The sequence below is a fragment of the Dipteris shenzhenensis genome, chromosome 9 (genome assembly GCF_047967505.1).
Source record: "Dipteris shenzhenensis isolate YYH24624 ecotype China chromosome 9, Dip_SZ_1.0, whole genome shotgun sequence".
Classification (NCBI taxonomy): Eukaryota; Viridiplantae; Streptophyta; class Polypodiopsida; order Gleicheniales; family Dipteridaceae; genus Dipteris; species Dipteris shenzhenensis.
In genome coordinates this window covers 48592922-48612306 of record NC_141604.1, presented here as the reverse complement: position 1 = coordinate 48612306, position 19385 = coordinate 48592922, and the positions used below count along the sequence as shown (strand labels likewise).

At 47.1% G+C, this 19385-nt stretch overlaps 1 protein-coding gene across 1 annotated transcript in view; it reads left to right on the top strand.

Moving 5' to 3' along the window:
• LOC147898768 (DEAD/DEAH box RNA helicase family protein) overlaps nt 1–19385 on the top strand; it is a 178657-nt gene that overhangs the window by 80644 nt on the left and 78628 nt on the right. The window contains exons 10-11 of the mRNA XM_087378942.1: nt 11866–12032; nt 12269–12350. Coding sequence (XP_087235068.1) covers nt 11866–12032; nt 12269–12350 — 249 coding nt within the window. The remainder of the gene's footprint in view (nt 1–11865; nt 12033–12268; nt 12351–19385) is intronic.

Here is a 19385-nt window from a genome sequence, read left to right as displayed (position 1 = left end):
GCCATATTTCTGCGAGTCTGCTCCTCTTGCAACAGAAGTCCTACCAACTCATGAAAAGAGAGGATTGTTGCCCCCCCTCAACGACAAATTCAGAGATGATCACTACCACTCTGAACTCATGAAGAGAGTTCAGAGTGGTGGTGATCATCTCTGAATCTGGAATGACTTGATCAATATTCAGCAATTGTTCCCTCAAGTTCTGAAGCTTTGTGAGGTGAGAATTCATGGAATCTCTCTCCTCCATATGCGTATGGGAAAGTTCTCTCTTCAGAAAGGAAACCCTAGCATCATTTCTTGCTACAAACATACTCTCTAGTATCTCCCAAGATGCCATAGATGTCTTGCATGACCGAATATGAGGTATAGTGAATCTTTTGACAGAAAGATAAATTACTGAAAGAGCTTGTGCATCTCTAGAGTCCCATCTTTTCTGCTCTGCTGTGGGAGCTCCTGGAGCGGCTGCTCCAACTACTTGTGCTGCATTTGCACCTCTATCCCTACCTCCAGCTGTAGGAGTGACAGGTGTAGTTGCTGTATTTGGTCTTGCTTCATCTCCACTGACATAATCCCAAAGATCTTTGCCAACCAAGATATTGCGAACCATGAAACTCCACAAGGAGTAGTTGGTGCCATCCAACTTATCCTCCTGTGTGAGAACTCCGAACACCTCATTGGGGTTGTTCTGAGCCATTTTTACCAGATAATCTCAAAAAATACAGCAAACAGACTAAGTAAAATCCCTTCTTGGGATGTAAAAAATGCACAAGTGAAATCTACAAATAAAAATCTGCCCACAGTGACAAATACTGTCACAGCCTATCAAAGGCTCAAAATGCACTTTCATTATCTTGCAAATGCTCTCAATCTGTCAAAAAACATTGCAAAATTTGCCAATGCCTACAATGTCAGTCAAAATGAGTCCAAAATTGCCTGCAACAGTCCCAAAATGCTTGTACACTTCCAAATTGCATCAGAATGCCAAAAACCCCAATTTCTTCAGGGAAATTGCATTCAGAAGAGGGCAAATTGACTGAAAGTCCTAAAAATGCAAGAAATTGCAGTGTAAAGCAAAAAGCCCCAAATTTTTGCAAGAAATTGCAGCTCTAAAAGGGGCAAGTTGACTGAAAGCCCCAAGTTGCAATTTATCTGCAAAAGAATCAAATTCTATTGCCAATGTGTGCAAATGAGCACACCCACAACCCCAAATGCACCTGCTTGAATCCACAGCCAAACAATGGTTCACTGCTTAAATGCCCGACAAAAGAAAAACACCTGGAAGATTCACCTGCAATGAGAACTCTCCAAATGACCAAGGAACCCTTTTATAGAAAGACTAGAACATCCCGTATAGTACGGACTGTATGGTTGTACGGACAACTAATGAGAGATGTACGGCCCAAATGTCAACACAGGTGCAGAAGTTAGCGTTGGTACAATTGATCAGAACAGTACGGATGACCGTACTGTTGTACGGCCAAATGTGCGTTGATAGAGGAGCTGTTGCAGGTATGTACGGAAGGACTGTTAGGAGCAGTACGGATAGCTCAGGGAACAGGTGTACGGAGTGATGCATGTGTACGGTCAACTGTACGGCGGCCTGTTGTCAGTTGTACGGATGCACGCTCAAGCTAGACGGACGGCTTTGTGCAAGTTGTACGGATATCTGACAGAAGTGACCGTACAATTGTACGGCAGAGCAGGTGGTACGATGCAAGACCACCGTACATCTATACGGACAGCAATGTGAGTTGTTGGTCAACTTACACGGGCTGAGGCTTGTAGTTGATGCGTAGGATTCCTGTAGGTACAGAGGTTAGGAACTGTGGGAGCTAACAGATGTAGGAGAGGAGATGGTCTAGGACTTTATCCTGCTTTGATACCAAATGATAGAAATGGGAGAGCGAGAGAAAGAAAGAAAGAAAGTTTATTAATGTCCACTGGAGACCTAAAAGGTCTATGGGAAGCAAGAGAGAGAGTGCAGAACGTCGAATATGCAATAGAATAGAGTAAAGCAATACAAAGGGGGGATAAGGTTTTCTCTAAGTGACAAACCTTATCCTTCATTAACTGTGGTTAGTGAACTGATTGTGGTTAGGGGAAAAAACCTCTAAATGAGGGAAAAATGCCCCTAACCCACTTATTGACTTTACATTGGTCACTGCCTAGAATTTATCAATAATTCTAGTAGCAATAACACCTGTTTGTTTGGGAAACAACCATTCTGATGATTTAAGCATTTAGAAACATCATCTGGGCCTCTTTTGCCCAAAAATAAAATCCTCTATTATCATTAGGAGTTCATGTGTTTAGGCTGCATCATACAGTACTGTATTAACTTTGTCACCATGCCTTGGAGTATGCTCTTTCCAAATTTGCTAGGTAGGATCTATTTTGGGCTCCTGAGGATTCATGTGTTTGGACTTTTGTGTGATGAATCAGGATTCATGATTCACTATTGGATTATGGACAAAGCAATCAGAATCGATGATTTTAACTCACGATTTCACAATTCTGTCATCTCATAAATTATTCATGATTCATGAACCGTGTAACCAGAAAACGCGTTTCGGGCAGTAGAATGTGAAAAAACGTTTCTACCTGAAACATTTCTAACAAACATGTGAAACGTGGAACGTTTTTTGAAATATAATTGATACGCTATTTTTATCATTTATATAAAATAATTTATATAACATACACTAATTTTACACGTTACTAGACGAAACACTTATCAAGATCTCGAAATGTTTCTAGAAACATTTCTTGTGACACTGTTTATGAAATATATGAACGTAGATGCATCTAGATTCTAACATCATACTTTATGGGTTTAACTTTTACGTTTACAAGGTTTGTGCTCCCTACATGTGTATTTACATCATGCATGTGTATGAAAAATATCTATAGCTTTTTGCATGCTTGTGTCCATATGCACATGTATTAAAAAAAGGAAAAATGAAGGCTAGGTGTCTACACATCTAGGGAAAAATCTGGACATTTGCAAACATAACCTTACTATTTCCAAACAACATGCACATGCACAATGCATGGGTAAAAGTTTTCACACAGGGCCCAAGGTGAGAATCCCATTGTCACCAATCAAGTGTAAGTGTCTAGAAAGAAAGAAAGAAAGGTGTATTCACGTCTTCAGGAGACCTCGCGGGTCTATGAGACAAGATACTTGTAGCCCATACAAGCCACTGTGTGCTGAAACAAAGGGCTCACTAAGGCCCTTGCTGAGTACTAAGTGCTAAAAATGCATAAAGCTAGTACAAAATATAGTTGGAAAAAAAGGGGAGCAATCAACTGCTAAGAATGAGAGCATCTTGGGAAGAATCCTAGAGGCTGCACAGGAGGGACTTTAGGGGAGGGATTGCAGTTGCAGCGTGTATTTTGCGGAGAGGCACCTATACAGCCTCTAATCCCAACCCTTGTCGGCACTAGAGGAAGCTTTTAGAGGGCTGCATAGCAGGCTTTCGGCCCGCTCTAGGGGATTTCAGGTCCTTCATAGGGACTTGGAAACGGCTTCAAAAGAGGAAGCTGAACTCGGGATGATTTTGGGTTAGGATTAATAAAAGTGATGGAAACATAGTGAGTGTGAGAGAGCGAGAGAGAGAGATAGGCTAGGGAGAGAGAAAGTGATACTCAAATGAAGACATTCATTCATCATCATCATCAATGAGACAAGTCGAGTACAAGCCTTTATAGGCTAGAGATACACACACACTAGCACCAAGTGCATAAGGGATAGCTCCCACAGTAACACGTGGCACTCACACATAAAACCTCTACTAGATCTACGGGTACAACACATCACACCAACATACTCTTTGGCTATGATTTCTCGAGCAAAAAGGTAGAAAAGAATGGTAGGTAGACCTTAGGCTAAGGTCCTAGGATAGGACAATGCCATGGACATGGGTTAGAAATTTTTAAGGGGCCATCATAGATGAAGGGGATGGTTGCCACATGGCACCATTCTATTGGTCTATCTCATGTCACCTTGCCATGTGGAGATTCACTCACCATTTCACTTACTGTAGGACAGTCAATCAGATGCAAGTTTTACATCTCACACATGTGTTTGGTGCATTATGATTGGATACACTGTGAGTGCCACATAAGATGGGGCTGAAGCTTTGGCTTCTGTGGGAAGCCAGAGGAAACCTTCTTAGGAAGATTCTCTCTCGGCACCTCCTCACCTCCACATGTCCTCATTTGCTTTGCTATATTTGGGGTTTATTCAGTAGTTGCAGTTAGTCGCTGCATTTTCAGTTGTATGCCTTTATTCTAGGTGTTGGCATTTCAGTTTGCAGCAGTTCACTAGCGTGTGCATCTATTCCTACCTGTGTGTGGAGGGCACGCCACACTACAGCAGTCTAGCAGGCTTCCTGTGTTTTCTTTCATGGTATCAAACCCAGTTTGCTGTAAATCTGCAAATACCCTGTGCTAGGGCAGTCTTCTACAGCATTCCTGCACACACAGCCATCCAGGATATTCGAGACCCTAGAGGTCTCCCCCGATGACCAGTCTTGTTCTGGAAGAAGCCACCAAACAAGAGTGTGGGCGCACCAAAAGGCAGAGTCTTCCGCAATCCGTGAGGAAGAAGATGCTTGCAGAGAAAACAAGGAAGGAAATTTTTTGCAACAGCTGCAAAAGAAGAAATTCATAGTAGTAGATTGGTGCGATGTCTCAAGTGAAGGCCTGCAAACAGAAGTTGTTAATGTAAATAATCGAAAAAGAAGGCGTTGATGCGGATCTGGAAAGGGGCAGAACCTGCATCAATGGTGGTGATGGCAACCAATCGCAGATAGCATTTGAAAAAGACCTGCTGATAGCGGCAAAGAAACCATTAATTTGTCCCCAGTAGAGATGGGAAAACATTCAAGCAAAGGATTGGCTGATCGACAACGACCTCAACGTGAAATTGAAGCTACACATGCAGACAAGCAAAAGCAGTAAGCGGTGAGCAACATACGAGTACTGTCCAAAAGCATGAACATGGAGTAGCTAATCGTAGGAGCAAGCTTGGCTCTGAATTGATAGCCGCCTCTTCGAAGAACATAGTCTACGAAAGCTCACGTGAGAACTTGTGAATTCAAAACAAACTCCTAGGAGCTTATGCTAAACTGTGCAAGCAGCGCAGACACAACTTGCAAGAAGGTGTTGAAGCTTTGTGAGAACTTGTGCTGGAAGAGAAAGAAATCAGCGTCAGAGAAGATCAAATGCCATCCTGCAAAATCGAAGCATAGAAAAGGGGCAGACAACGTATAGTATCATCTGCAAAAGGAAGTGTCACGCAAATAAACCTGTGGATACTTTGGCCTTTGGGGACGGGCCTAGCGGAAGTGCTAAACGCCTAAAAAGTCCCTAGGATTCAATAATAAAAGAAGGATCTAATTCTAGGTGCATTTGCTAGGCCCAAGTGCTAGGCCCAAGGCAAGGAATAAGAGGGCCCAAGTGTTAGGCCCAAGGCAAGGCATAAGTGTGACCAACAAGAGTGGGTTAGAGAGCCATGTGGCAGTCTATTTGATTGCATGTGCTTGCATGCACGTCTCTCTCTCTCTTTCTCTCTCTTAAAGACGTTAATACACCTCTCTCTCTCTCTCTCTCTCTCTCTCTCTCTCTCTCAGCCCCCCCGCCTCCCCCACCCTCTCAGCCCGCCTCCCCCTCCCTCCCCCTTCCCTCTCAGCCTATGCCCCCTCCCCCGCCATCTCAGCCCCGCCCTCGTCCCTCGCCCTCTCAGCCTACCTCCCCCCTGCCCCGCCCCCTTCTGCCACCCCTCTCCCTCTCTCTCTCTCAGCCCCTCCCCCTTCCTCTCTGTCAGCCCTTCCATCTCTCTCTCTCTCTCTCTCTCTCTCTCTCTCTCTCTCTCTCTCTCTCTCGTAGGCTGCTGCTGCACTATCCTCTCGTAGGCGCTATCCCCCCCGCGCTACCCCCCGCTGCTGCTGCGCTACCCCCCCGCTGCTGCTGCACTACCCCCGCGCGCAGCTGCTGCTGCACTGCCCCCCACCCGCTGCTGCTTGCGCTGCCCCCCCTCCCGGCGCTGCTGCCTGCGCTGCCCCCCCGCTGCTGCTCCCGCGCCCCCCTCTGCGCTGCTGCTCGCACCTCCCCCCCCCTTTCCCTCTCCTCCTCTCCCCCCCTCCTTCTCTCTCTCTCATTATTTTCTCACACCCTCTCTCTCTCTCTCTCTCTCTCTCTCTCATAGCGCATTGGCAGCGCTCGCCATCTCCCGCTTTTCAATGTTGCCGGTTTCCCGTAATTAAACATGGCCGACACCGTCGAGCATGTTACAGAAGCAGCAACAGCAGCAACATCAATGGCCGCCACGATCGATATGCTGCACTATAGTAGAAGAGGACTTGCATCTTCTTCAAAGGACAGCGCAGTGCCCGCACTTGCCGCACTCCCAGTCGCAGGTACACCGGTTTCAGCTCCAGTATCTCATCTTCCGCCCATAGCTACTTTGTACCCGCAGTTTTTTTCACCCCTCCCCTCTCAGGTTCCTTCTTCTCCCACCCCTTCTCCACCCTTTTTGCTCTCCCTCTCACAGCCCTCTGTCACCTCTTCCCCTTTGTTGCCTATTTTACCTACTTTGCCAGAGGCTCCCTCCTCCTCATCCTCTCTACAGACTTTACCCATCCCCTCCTCTTCATCCTCGGTACCCGCATTCTCTCCCCCTTTCTAGCCTTCTCCTTCATCCCCGCTACCCACCTTACCGGTTTCCCCCCTTTCTCCCTCTCTTTCTCCTTCCATGCCTTGCACTGTTTATCCTTGCCGCCACATCCTACCAGAGCTTCAGCACTTTGAGACCCACCTCCGAGCTGCCCTTTCAGATGCTTCATAGGAAGGACGAGACCATTGCTCTACTTACAGCTCAGGTTGCATCTCTTGCTGATCGAGTGACACAGCAGGATCGGGAGATCTTGTCTATTAGGACAGATCTTCAGGTCTTACAGGCGACTCATAGGACTCTTGCTGGAGAGATTCATGGACACACAGAGCGAGTGCAACAGATCGAGACTCGCGTTCAGCACATAGACACATCTCCCACTACAGCAGTAGCAGCGGTTGAGGAGCATTTGACCTCCCTTCAGACAGAGGTCCAGAGAGCCACAGAGTGGGTGGATGTCGTCCGCCGTCAGCCATCACAGCCTCAGTGATCGACTGTATCAGCTACATTGACCGAGTCACAGCAGAGGGCCACAAAGGCCCTCAACATTCGCATTCGTGGTATCTTGCCCTCGGCGACAGAGTCCACGATGACACAGTCTGTGACCTTTGTCTCTCAGACATTGGGAGTACAGGATCATGGCATAGTAGGAGCATATAGAGTCGGGAGGGATGATACTAGAGAGCAGCCCCTCATTATCAGATTCAGAGATGCCCAAGCACGTCTAGCTGCCCTCAGGAGGAGAGGGACACTCAGAGACCACCCACAGATTTCCATGGACGAGGATCTGACTCAGATACAGGTTGAGGAGCGCAAGGCGCTCATGCCTCAGAGAGATGCAGCCCGAGCTCAAGGCAAGTGGGCAGTGATCAGGGATGGCAGACTCATCACAGGCACCTTGAGGCGTGCTCCCACAGTGCTTAGAGATGGCAGACCAGCAGATATAGCCCCACCTCCACCTCCTGCTCCGACCGCTTGACGGGACAGGGCCCATGGGACACACCACCCGTCAGATAGTCTACGTATCGCTGTATGGAACTGCAAGGGCTCTTTTACAGCACAGCGAGGCAATCTACGGGGGGCATTCTTTGGGAGAGATATCATCTTTTTCACGGAGACACACGAGAGTCCAGAGAGACCTTTGCCACGAGTGACAGGGTATACATGGAGATCTGCTTTCAGGCAGCACACTCGGACATTCGGAGTGAGAGGATCTAGAGGAGTGGCCATTTTGTACAGAGAGCATCTCGATCGGATCATCACAGTGGAGAGAGCGGATTCACATGCCCGATTCTTGTGGGTACGCATCCGCCGCAGAGCCCCTCAGCGAGATCTTCTTATTGCAGTTTGCTACTTCCCCCCGGCGCAGTCGATCTATTCTTCCACTGGACTAGGCCAGTCCATATTTGAGGATCTCTCAGCGGACATTGCAGATTTTTCACATTGCGGAGAAGTCATCCTTTTAGGAGACTTCAACGCGAGGACCTTAGACAGACAGGCCCTCACTTATGACTTCATGGAGGATCCGGTCATACTCCCAGCATTTCACGATGATAGCCTCTGTCGGACTTCATCAGACTGCACAGTACAGCCCACAGATCAGGGACGTCAGTTACTGGAGCTCCTCACCTCGCACGGTATGGTCATTTATAACGACTTGTCCAGGTGGCCACAGTCTTCCATGCCTACATTCTCTTCTGCTTCTGGGCATGGTACTAGCGTGATCGACTACATCATAGGTCCCCCGACTCTAGTCCCTTCCATCCATAGCCTTACTGTTAGCCCCTTCATGCCCTCTGCCGACCATGCACTCATCCACTTTACTTTGACTCATGTCTCCCATGACCCACCCCCCCCTCGTTATCACGATCGCCAACCCTATTATGAGGTTCATTTCAACCACCAGTTCGATGATGTATATAGCCAGAACCTCAGCCGCCTACTCCGTCCTCATCTATTAGATGCTATACCATCCACGCAGGACCGGTGGGAACTTGTACATACTTCACTCGTTTCTGCCGCTCACATGTCGTTCCCTGCCACATGTCATTCGTCTAGTCCCCCACCGGTTGGTCTTGTTCCTTGCAACGGTTGGTATGACGAGGAGTGTAAGGAACTCCGCAGGAAACTTCACCTTGAGACCAAGGCGAAGTCTCCCCTCCTTGCCGAAACCAAGAGAGACTACAAGCGGTTGGTTAGGTGCAAGAAACGCCAATTTCTAGCCCGGAATGAGGAGGAGCTGAGAAGCTTGCTTTTCAGCTGTGACTCCAAGGAATTCTGGAGAAAATTCCTCCGCTTGAAGTCTCAGAGCCCCCTCACAGATCCATGTGTCTGGTCTGCATATACTTCAGCTCTATACGATGTTCAGATCAGCCAGCCATCGATTTATCCCATACCCCTAGGCCAGCTTCATCTAGTCTCTTCACACCAGAGAGTGTCCGTGCAGCAGTCCACCGATTGAAGAACGGGAGAGCTAAGGATCATGATGGATTGCAAGCGGAGTATGTAATCCATGGGATTGATGCCTTAGATTTTGTTCTTTCCCGTCTCTTCAATGAGTCTGTTTGTACAGGCCTACCACAGTCATGGTTAGGCAATACCATAGTACCTATCCACAAGTCGGGGGACCCTATGGAGCCGTCGAATTACAGGACCATCATGATTGGCCACGTTATGGCCAAGATCTATGCATCAGTTTTGGAAAGCCGTATAAATGACCATGCCGAGACGACAGGACTCAGAGCCAGAGGGCAGGCTGGATTTTGCAGGGATCATTCGACACTTGACCACATCCTCACACTCAGGGCACTGGTAGAGGAGGCGAAGTCACGAAGGCAACGGCTTTATTGTTGCCTCGTGGACTTCAGGAAGGCATTTGACACAGTTCCGCGATTCAGATTGTTTCAGAGGATTCGTCAGATGGGCTTCAGTGGAGAGATACAGTGGGCTATCATGGCTTTGTATGAGAGGGTCACTGGTCGGGTTCGGACACGTGAGGGGCTCTTAGAGGAGGTATGCAGCACGATTGGGGTGAAGAAGGGTTGCCCGCTCTCTCCTACTCTCTTTGGATTATATATTGATGAGCTAGAGATGTTTGTACAGATGACAGGCGGTGTGGGCTCTACTCTCTCAGGATCCTTCATTCCTATCCTCCTGTATGCGGACGATGTGGTTCTCATTTCCTCTACTGCTTAGGGCCTCCAGGCACATATTGAGGCACTCCACAGGTTTTGCCAGGACAGGGGGTTGACCGTAAACCTTGGCAAGACGAAGGTTATGGTTTTCAACACCTCTGATCGTATTTACAGCACGGATGAGTTTTGCTTCACTTATGACGGACAGCCCATTGAGCTTGTTAGAGAGTACACTTATTTGGGGGCAGTTTTCAGGGGACCGGTCTTCACCATGACATATGCAGCACGAGATAGGATTAGTAAAGGGTATGCTTCGTTGGCTCATCTTGAGCGTCAGTGTTTTCAGTCTCACTTTTAGCATCCCGATACGAAATCCTTGCTTTTTGATACATTGGTGGGACTAGCTGTGATGTATGCAGCTCCTTTCTGGGCAGGAGACCTCGGCGCTGCAGATTGGAGACGAGTAGAGAGGTTACAGATCATCATGTTCTCTCGGCTCATTAGGGCCAAGGCTACAGTTCCGCACGAGATCATGCTAGCAGAGTTTGGAGCTACTCCCCTTGCATTGGATGCAGCGTTTCAGTCGGTCATGTATTTGCACAGGGTTAGGGAGTTTGGAGACTCAGCAGCAGGCAGAGCTCGGTTGCCATGGTTAGCACTTGCATCTTCTATGGAGTTGGCACGATCTGGGGCCCGATACTGCTGGTACTTCAGACTCACTAGGTGGCTCACATCTCTTGGACTAGACATGGATAGATTGCCTCCCTTCCGATACAGCATGGATGCCCCTCATCTCGAGTTGACTCGCCACGAGCTTAGCCAGGTCACGAGAGCAGACTTGCTGTAGCTTCATACGTATCGCACTTGGATTTATCCCACGCAGCTTCCGACGAAGATGGCCACATATCGTGACCACTTCCTTCGGATCTCAGAGGATGGGTTTGTCATTCCACCTAGCTATACAGGTATCCACATGTCCCACTCACTGAGGATTGCCCTTGGCCAGCTTAGAGTCTCTTCGCATTAGCTCGAGATAGAGGCTGGTAGGATGCGACGCATGGAGGATGGACGGCGACCAGGCCGAGAGACCAGGATCTACCCTTGTTGCACCATGGGAGAGGTGGAGTTAGAGGAGCACTTCATTTGCAAATGCCCGCTATATTATGAGCTCAGAGGTAGATTCCACTGTCTCTTCACGGATGGCTTTGGACCTCTCTCACGAGTGATGGACTACGAGGATCAGCATTGCCTAGCTCTTTATGTCAGGGAGGCCACTATGCTTCGACGAGACTACCTCAGAGACCATCAGCACAGACCGGAGCGTGATAGAGCCCAGCCTGATAGAGCTCAGGCACACACTATACTAGAGGACAAAGACCAGGAGGAGCATGAGGAGGTCAGAGCTCACACAGGACACATGCCTCCACCCTGTGGATGTACATATGAGATGGTTTGTAGATGCCGCAGGATCTTGTTACATAGGGGACGTACTCGCCGCTTCATCTCCAGACGATCCAGGATGATGGCAGCTTTTCGGAGGAGACTTACTCATGGAGATCTCGCCCCACCAGCCGCTCACCTCACCTTTGCTCAGATTTGTACTCTCATAGCAGGAGGCAGAGTCGATGGACGGGATTTCCAGTATTATTTTGGTTCTCAGACTCCGTGACACCTGGACTTGTATCTTTGCATTGGCATATTGTACTCATCCCCCCATTTTGCACCCAGGGCGGACTACGTCTAGGTGTGTTGCTTTATTTTTTAACAACTAGCCCCAAAGTTAGGAGCGGTCTGAATAATTGCTGCTTGATTAAAGCCTTGCCATATTAGGTGTCTAGATCATATGAATCGTGAGATACCATTTTGTTGAATTGCCAATATAAGAGATGGGTAGTTTGACACAAATTTGAATATTTTCTCACGGTTCTGATGGCATATAGCTAGGTTAGAAATGTTGACTGTGCTATGGGTTTACTTAATGAGAAATCTAGTATTCTTCGTAAAATGTGGCTTTTAAAAAAACCAATCATTAAAAGCTAGGTTTAAACAAATGTATAGGTCAAAGTCATGGAAGAAGAAAATCACTTTGAGGTGAAGGAGTACAATTTGGAGCTGTGTGATCCTGATGATGAGAGAGCATCTGAAGCAACAAGAGAGAAACCATATCCTGTATACCCAAATAAAGGTGGTCTTGATGCAAAAACCATTGAATTCTGCTTACAAAGGTGAGCTAGACAGCTTTAAGAATTACTTAATTTAATGTCTTGATTACATCAGATAGTAGTAATATTGTGTGAAACAGCACGAATCTTGGTGTAGTGTCGGGATGTATAGTTGCATCTTTATTGATCTGTGCTAGGGCCATCGTTTCATGCAATGCTTGTTCAAGGAAGGTATCTTCAATCATCTTTGGCTCGTCATCTGGTTTTTCTCACGTGGTTACACTGGATGTTGGAAGCAGGGTTCTAGCAGATTTACCACAAGATATTGATCCTCTTCCTGAGAAAACTCGGGTAGATAATGAATTGATGGAACTACGTGAGGTAAGGATATGCGAAGCTATGATTCTTATTCAAACTATGTTATACATTGAATGCTTTATTTTCCAAGGGAACTTTTTGCTAAAAGATCTAAAGTAGTCTTGCATTGCCAGAAGAGGTGCATATGCAACACAATATTTATTTCCATCTGCAATAGAGACAATATTTTATGTGTGCAGAACACAGTGAACTCGTAGTGAGCATAAGTACACACGAAATGAATAATCAATTCATCGAGTAAACATGTTCGCCACACTATTTTGAAAAGATCCATAGAACATGGTTGCTAAGTTTTAGATATGCACAGTAAAATCCCAATGGTGATAGCTGGCATTTGTTCCTCAATGCATGTTGTTTGCCCCTCAAGGTGGCATGAGCTCTGGGTTTCATGCCACATTATGACAGCACCATACTGTACTTCAGGATCAAGAGTGACTCCTGAAAGGTAGGAGTGTTTTTGCAAGGCTTGGCCTGCAGGGGTCTTTTACACCCCTTTCGCGAGGGGTATTTGCTGGATGTATAGACCACCACCCTGGTTGTTAGCCCTTGTTTCAGAGATTCTCTAGGCAGTGAGCTGGGATCTCAAATAGTCTGGTTTTTCTTGCTGACAACCAGCTTCTTCCTCATTGTACTTACCATCCTCAACTCCTTTCGATTTTGTATGGTGTTTTTCACGCATTAATAGAAGTTTCTTTTCTCTAGAAAAAAAAGTGATAGCATACAATAACTTAATGCCTCACCGTCTATTAGCCCATTAGCGTTTCTACACAAAAGCTTATTTATCTCATCAACCACTCATAATTTCTCCTTCTCCATGCCTTCTCTCCTCAGCTTAATCTTCCGTTATGTCAAAGCTGTTCACTTTCCTACTGTATGCATGTATTCCACCCAATTCAGGTATCTTTACTTTGTCATGCTTCTTTTTAGCTCAAGAATCGAGTCGCATTTCACTGTTTCTTCTCCAAATAGTATGCTTTTCATGCAAGTGTGCATTTCAGAATGTGGAATAGGTGCGGAGGTAATTCCTCTAGCGATAGCCATGCATATCGGCTTCCACCTTCGAAGGGAGGCAGGCCTTTCTGTTGAGTGGCAACAGATGTGGCACTCATGGATATATGTAACCCATACAAGCCACTGTGGGCTGAAGCAAAGGGCTCACTAAGGCTCTTGCTGAGTGCTAAGTGCTAAAATGCTAAAATGCAAATGTGCAAAAAGCTAATACAAAATATATAGTAGGACCAAACACAGGAGCAGTCAACTGCTAAGAACCAGAGCTCCAAGTACATGTGGACGCTCGGGGATTGAAGGCTTACTCCGAATCATCCTAGACCCCATGATCACCTGTAGCCTCTCAAATCTCTTCTAGTTAGTAGCTGAAAGGTCACTCCCCCAAAAAGGTACTACATACATGGCAGTCGGTCTCATGAGAGTGTCAAAAAGCCAGCCCTTCATCGGTGGATCCTGGAAATGCACCTAGAAACACTGTCTCTCTAGTCGGGGCCAGGGCTCCCTTCCCTCGTGTGAGTCGTGCTCTGGCAGCATGGGTCATCGTGAAGCCTGGTCCCATGAATACTGCCCCTAGGTATGTGTAGGACTGCACTATCTATACTGGCTCTCCACGGTAAGTGAAATTATGTTGACGTCGATGTTGATGAAGCACTGCTTTGGATGTGTTGAAGATCATAACCTTGGTTTTTCCAAGGTTGGCTGTCAGGTCCCTCTCTTTGCAGAACATCTCCAAGGCCTCCAAGTGTTTTCTGTCGAGGAAGAAATGAGGACTATGTCATTTGCATAAAGTAGTATCTGTACCATCAAATCAGCCAATAGGGAGCCCTCTCCTCCTAAGGCGATTGACAAAGGATGTGATCTCATCAATGTATAGTTCGAAGAGAGTCGGTGAGAGGAGGCAGCTCTGTTTGATCCTTATGGTGTTCTCAACCCAATCTGAACCTCTGACGGACTCGTATAGACTTATCACTCCCCAGATCATGACCGCTGGGAGATGCAGCTCCTGTAGTCGCCTAATCAGGCGAGAGCGAGGGACAGTGTCAAAAGCCTTCCAAAAGTCCACGAAACAAGTGTAGACCTTATGGCGTCTCGACTCCGCTTCCTCAATGATGGCTCTCAAGGTTAAAATATGGTCCGATGGGTCTATGAGATTGTGAAAATCCTGAAGTACAACATACTCATATCAGTGGTCGATTACATATCAATCTTATCATCATCATCATCATCATCATCTAGACATTAGGGTGGATAAGGCATGAAATCAACGATAGAGTGATGTCGGTTGCCTACGGGTGTGGTCTTGTGACGTCTCCTGGTCATAGCTCTGCATCTAACAAGGGCTACAGTAACCCCTCTTAGTTAGGCTCCGACTCTGAACACAGAGGGGATATCTCCAAGTGTAATTTGTGTGTCAACCCTCTTTCTGAGCTGTCTAGTCACTGGCTTTGGGTCACGATCATGTTGAGGCCTCGTATCGTGAGGGTCCGTGTGATCTGGCTAGAAGAACTCCGTGATAGAGCTCTGAGAGGGATCTACCAAGGAAGAAGTTTGCTCCTATCTCTATGATCGAAGTAGCCTCTCGTCTTGCCTGATCGTCTCATGAATGAAAGCCACGAAGCATCTCTGGTTTGGATAGGAGAGGAATTGGGACAAAACCCTAGAGCTATCTCTGACGATGCAGTAGAAACGCCCTCGGATCTCATAGTAAACAGGACACATGAAGATGAAGTGCTCCTCCATCTCAACCTCCTTTATGTCACGTAATGTGCATATGCGCCTCTCCTTGGGTAGGCCCTCTGCTCTATCGCTCTTGATATGAAGTCTATGTGAAGAGACCCGAAACTGCCCAATAGAGATCCTCAGTGAGTGGGGTAGGTGGATTTGTGTGTATCTTGGAGGGTCAATGAAACCCTCCTTTGTGATATGCAAGCAGTGATCCTTGTAGAAGCTGAGCTTCACTGGAAGCTTGCTCGGTCCTAGTCAGGTCCGAAATGTGTGCAGCTGTAAGAGATCCTCATGGATGACCTGGTTGACCTCGTGTGATAGGAGGGGAGAAAATGGAGCGTCCATACTGTACTCTAAGGGAGGGAGTCTATTCATGTGGAGCCCCAGTCGCTCAAACCATCTCTCTGTGCGTGCATACCAGCATCTCTGGTCACCTCCTGCTGATAGTGCCATAGAGGAGGACAGTGCTAGCCATGGTAGTCTGTTGTGCCCAGAACTATAATCCCCGTACTCCCTGACTCGATACAGATACGTGATGACCTGAAATGCCGCATCTAGCTGTAATGGGGATGACCTAAACTCAGCCTGAATGATTTGGTGAGGAACGGATGGCTTACCACGAATCATTCGCAATAGCATGAGAACCTGTAGCCGCTCTACACGAGCCCACTCTATATCCGACAAATCTACCCCCCCAGCAAGGACTACCATACATCCCTATTGGGCGGACTAAGGAGTCAAAAAGCAGCCCCTTGGTCTGTGGATCTTGAAAGTGCAAGCAAAAGCACTGCCTCTCTAGTCTGGCCAATGAAGTGTATCCCCTGCCTAGGCGGGCCTGCATCGCGGGTCTCATAGTGAAGATGGGTCCGGAGAAGACAACCCCAAGATATGTGTATGATGAAAGTATCTCAACAGGTGACCAATCAAACTTGAACTGGTGCATGACGGCTCGAGATATATTGAAGATCATAACTTTGGTTTTACCAAGGTTGACCTTCAAATCATGAGACTCACAAAAGAACTTTAGTGCGTCAAGGTGTCTCTGGAGCCCCTCTTCTGAGGAAGACAAAAGAGCTACGCCATTTGCATTTAACAATATCCGGATCAGCGTGCCAACAAGACTCTTCCATCCCCCCATGTGTCTACATCATTGTCTCGAGCTCATCAATGTAGAGGCCAAACAGGGTAGGTGATAAAGGACACCTTGTTTGACCCCAATAGTGCTCATGATCTCGTTTGTCCACCCCGACCCTACCTGGTGGACTCTACCTGAGACACTCTTGTAAAGTGCCATGACAACCTAAATGATCTCTTGGGCATAACCCAAATTCTGTAGGCGTCGGAGGAGGCGGGCTCTTGAAACTGTATCAAATGCTTTGTGGAAATCCACAAAGCAGTAGTAAATCCTCTGCTTCCGTGCCCTCGCCTCCTTGATGATACACCTGAGCGTGACAATGTGATCCATGGTTCCATGATCACATCGGAAACCAGCGTGTCTTGCTGCTCTAAGTTCTTAACACTTTGCAAATTGACTGACCTCAGAATCAAGCACTCGTGCATATAAATCTTGGACATGACATGTCAAATCATAATGGTCCTGTAATTCTCCGGGCTCATGGGATCCCCTGCCTTGTGGATGGGTGAAATAGTGTGAATGGTCCAGATTCCTGGAAACCCAAACAGCGTCATTAAAGAGCTTTGCTAAGATCGGGGCTAGGAGGTTAATCCCATATGCAATGAACTCAGTGCATAGTCCCTCATGATCCTTCGCTTGGCCAATATGAAGTTTCATTACGACATTCTTCAATCCTCCCCTAGTCAAGAGTGTGTAGGATGTGGGGTGTGGCATATGTGAGAGGCCAAGAACTGGCTGATTCGGGATATCATATAGCATGCGTGCATAGTTATACCAGAGCTGATTGTCAGTGAGTGGTGAGGGGGACCGTCCCTCTAGAAAGCTCCGCCAAAAGTCCTTAGAGTTGTTACTAAACAAAATGTTCAGTGGTTGCTCCTTGTTCCAGCAAAGGAAATATAGTTTCTTTCTATGTACTAGTCGACGATACTCGCGTAGCGTCTCTAGTTCATTTGGAAGATTGTTTTTGGTTTCGAATCTGAGCTGATGGTGTAAAGTCTTACACTCATCATTGTACCAACTATTATAAGGAGGTGGTGGGCGAGTGGAGCGAGTGGTGTGAGGGAAAGCCTGAAAGGCAGCCTTGTGGTGAGTGGGTGATCAAGGCAGCATGGTCCTCTCATAGGGCTATGAAGTCAATATAAGTGAGAAGTATGTAGAGACGGCCTGAGTAAATCAGTGAGAGATCGTGGTCGAAGCGTATGTTATGATAGGTGGAGTAAGGAATCTTTGGGGTGGAAGGTGTTGTGCGACGGGGAGTGGAAATACTAAAGAATAGGTAAATGTGATCAGCCCTTGGAGGAAGAGGTGCTACATTAAAATCAATGATGCTAGATGTGAAGGCAGGGGATCCCATGATGTAATCAACAGCGCTAGAGGCCCCCCCTCCATGTGAAAAGCGTGTGAGACCACCTGAGGTAGGCCATCTATCAAGACTATTATAAATATTGAGATCATACATTCTCCCTAGATCCAATAGGGCCTGCCTATAAGATGTGACTGGGTCGTCTCGCGTGTCAGCCAAAACCCGTAGCATACCTGCTCCCTCAAGGTCAATGTTTGGCAGTAGAATGGAATCATCCTTGTCATGACAAGAGAAGTGTTTATTTAGTTAATTAATAGTCATTAGAACCTTATTATTGTTAGGCACCAATTTGATGGTGCGGTTATATGTTTGTATTTATGATCGATCAAGCGGTGTAAATAGTACCGCCAAAACTATGTAACATTGGCCAATGATTAGTAATAAAGATGTACACATACGTGTCTAGGTCCTAGGGGCAATAGGAAAGGGAAAGGGTGCATTAGAGTGCATTGAATGGTAGGTGCATGGGTCATAGGATAAGGGTAGGTGTAAATGGGAAGATGGAACTTGAGTGATCTCAAGGGACATTAATGAAAGGGTATCACCCTTTCATTGTGAATCTCATGTAGCATTCTCTCTACCACGTTGCATTCATTCGCCATCTCTCTCCCACCTTGCATGTAGGTCGAAATAGAAACAAGTACTCTCACGAGGGCGCTCTTTCCCATTGGACAGCCAATTGGCATTCAAATTCTGCATGCATTGCACACATTTACATTCTCGAAAAGTCTGATTTTTTCACAATCCCTGAAGTCAAGGAGTGGTATCTGACGGGCGCCTGTCCCCTGCTAGGACGACTTCTCCGCGGCTCGAGAAGTCAACAATAGTTTGATAAAGAGCTGCAAATGGAGATGTCTGAGCCTCATCTCGAATATCTCTAGCAAAGTGGGAGGTCTCGGGAGGGAAGTAGCATAGTACAACAAACATGACGATTTTTTCACAATCCTTGAAGTCAAGGAGTGGTATCTGACGGGCGCCTGTCCCCTGCTAGGACGACTTCTCCGCGGCTCGAGAAGTCAACAATAGTTTGATAAAGAGCTGCAAATGGAGATGTCTGAGCCTCATCTCGAATATCTCTAGCAAAGTGGGAGGTCTCGGGAGGGAAGTAGCATAGTACAACAAACATGACCCTGCTGTCCATTTTTCGGATCCGGATCCAAAGAAGCCTGGAATATGCATCTCTCTGCTCTATCGAGATGGTCCCTAAAGGGGTGGATCTGTAAAGAATTGTTGCTACTCTTGACCCTCGTACTCCCCCTGTGTCCCTCGTCTCATCTTTGTAAGCAGACTCCCATGTGTATCTGCTGACTACTGGTAGTGGGCGCTTTGGACTATGATGTGTCTTTGTGTAAAAGGCTATGTTGCGACCTAGATAAGATTTCGAGAAGTTCCTCGGTTCTGACCATAAGGTACCATTACAGTTGGTGCAGAGATTTGAGTCTCATAGACCCCGCCTCCCTGTGTGGGAGGGGGGCTGATGCCCGATGGGGGCTTGTAAGAAGAAGTCCATCTCACACCACCACCCACTTTCCATCCTTGCGGGCCTAATCCCGCTGTTGCAACAGGGAGCGCCTCTCCTTAACCATTAGGAGGGTGAGGTCCTCATCCATGTAGATCGCTGGCTGATCTTGTAGGACTTACTTGCGCCATTGTAAAGCCGAAATTCGTGACTGAGCATCATGGAACCATATGATCAGGGTTTGCTCTCGGTTGGGGTCTCTCCCCACCCGCCACACCCTCTCGATCCTGTGCTCAAAAACACCCAGAGTAGTGGCCACGAAAGCTATCACATCTATTATCAGTGTAT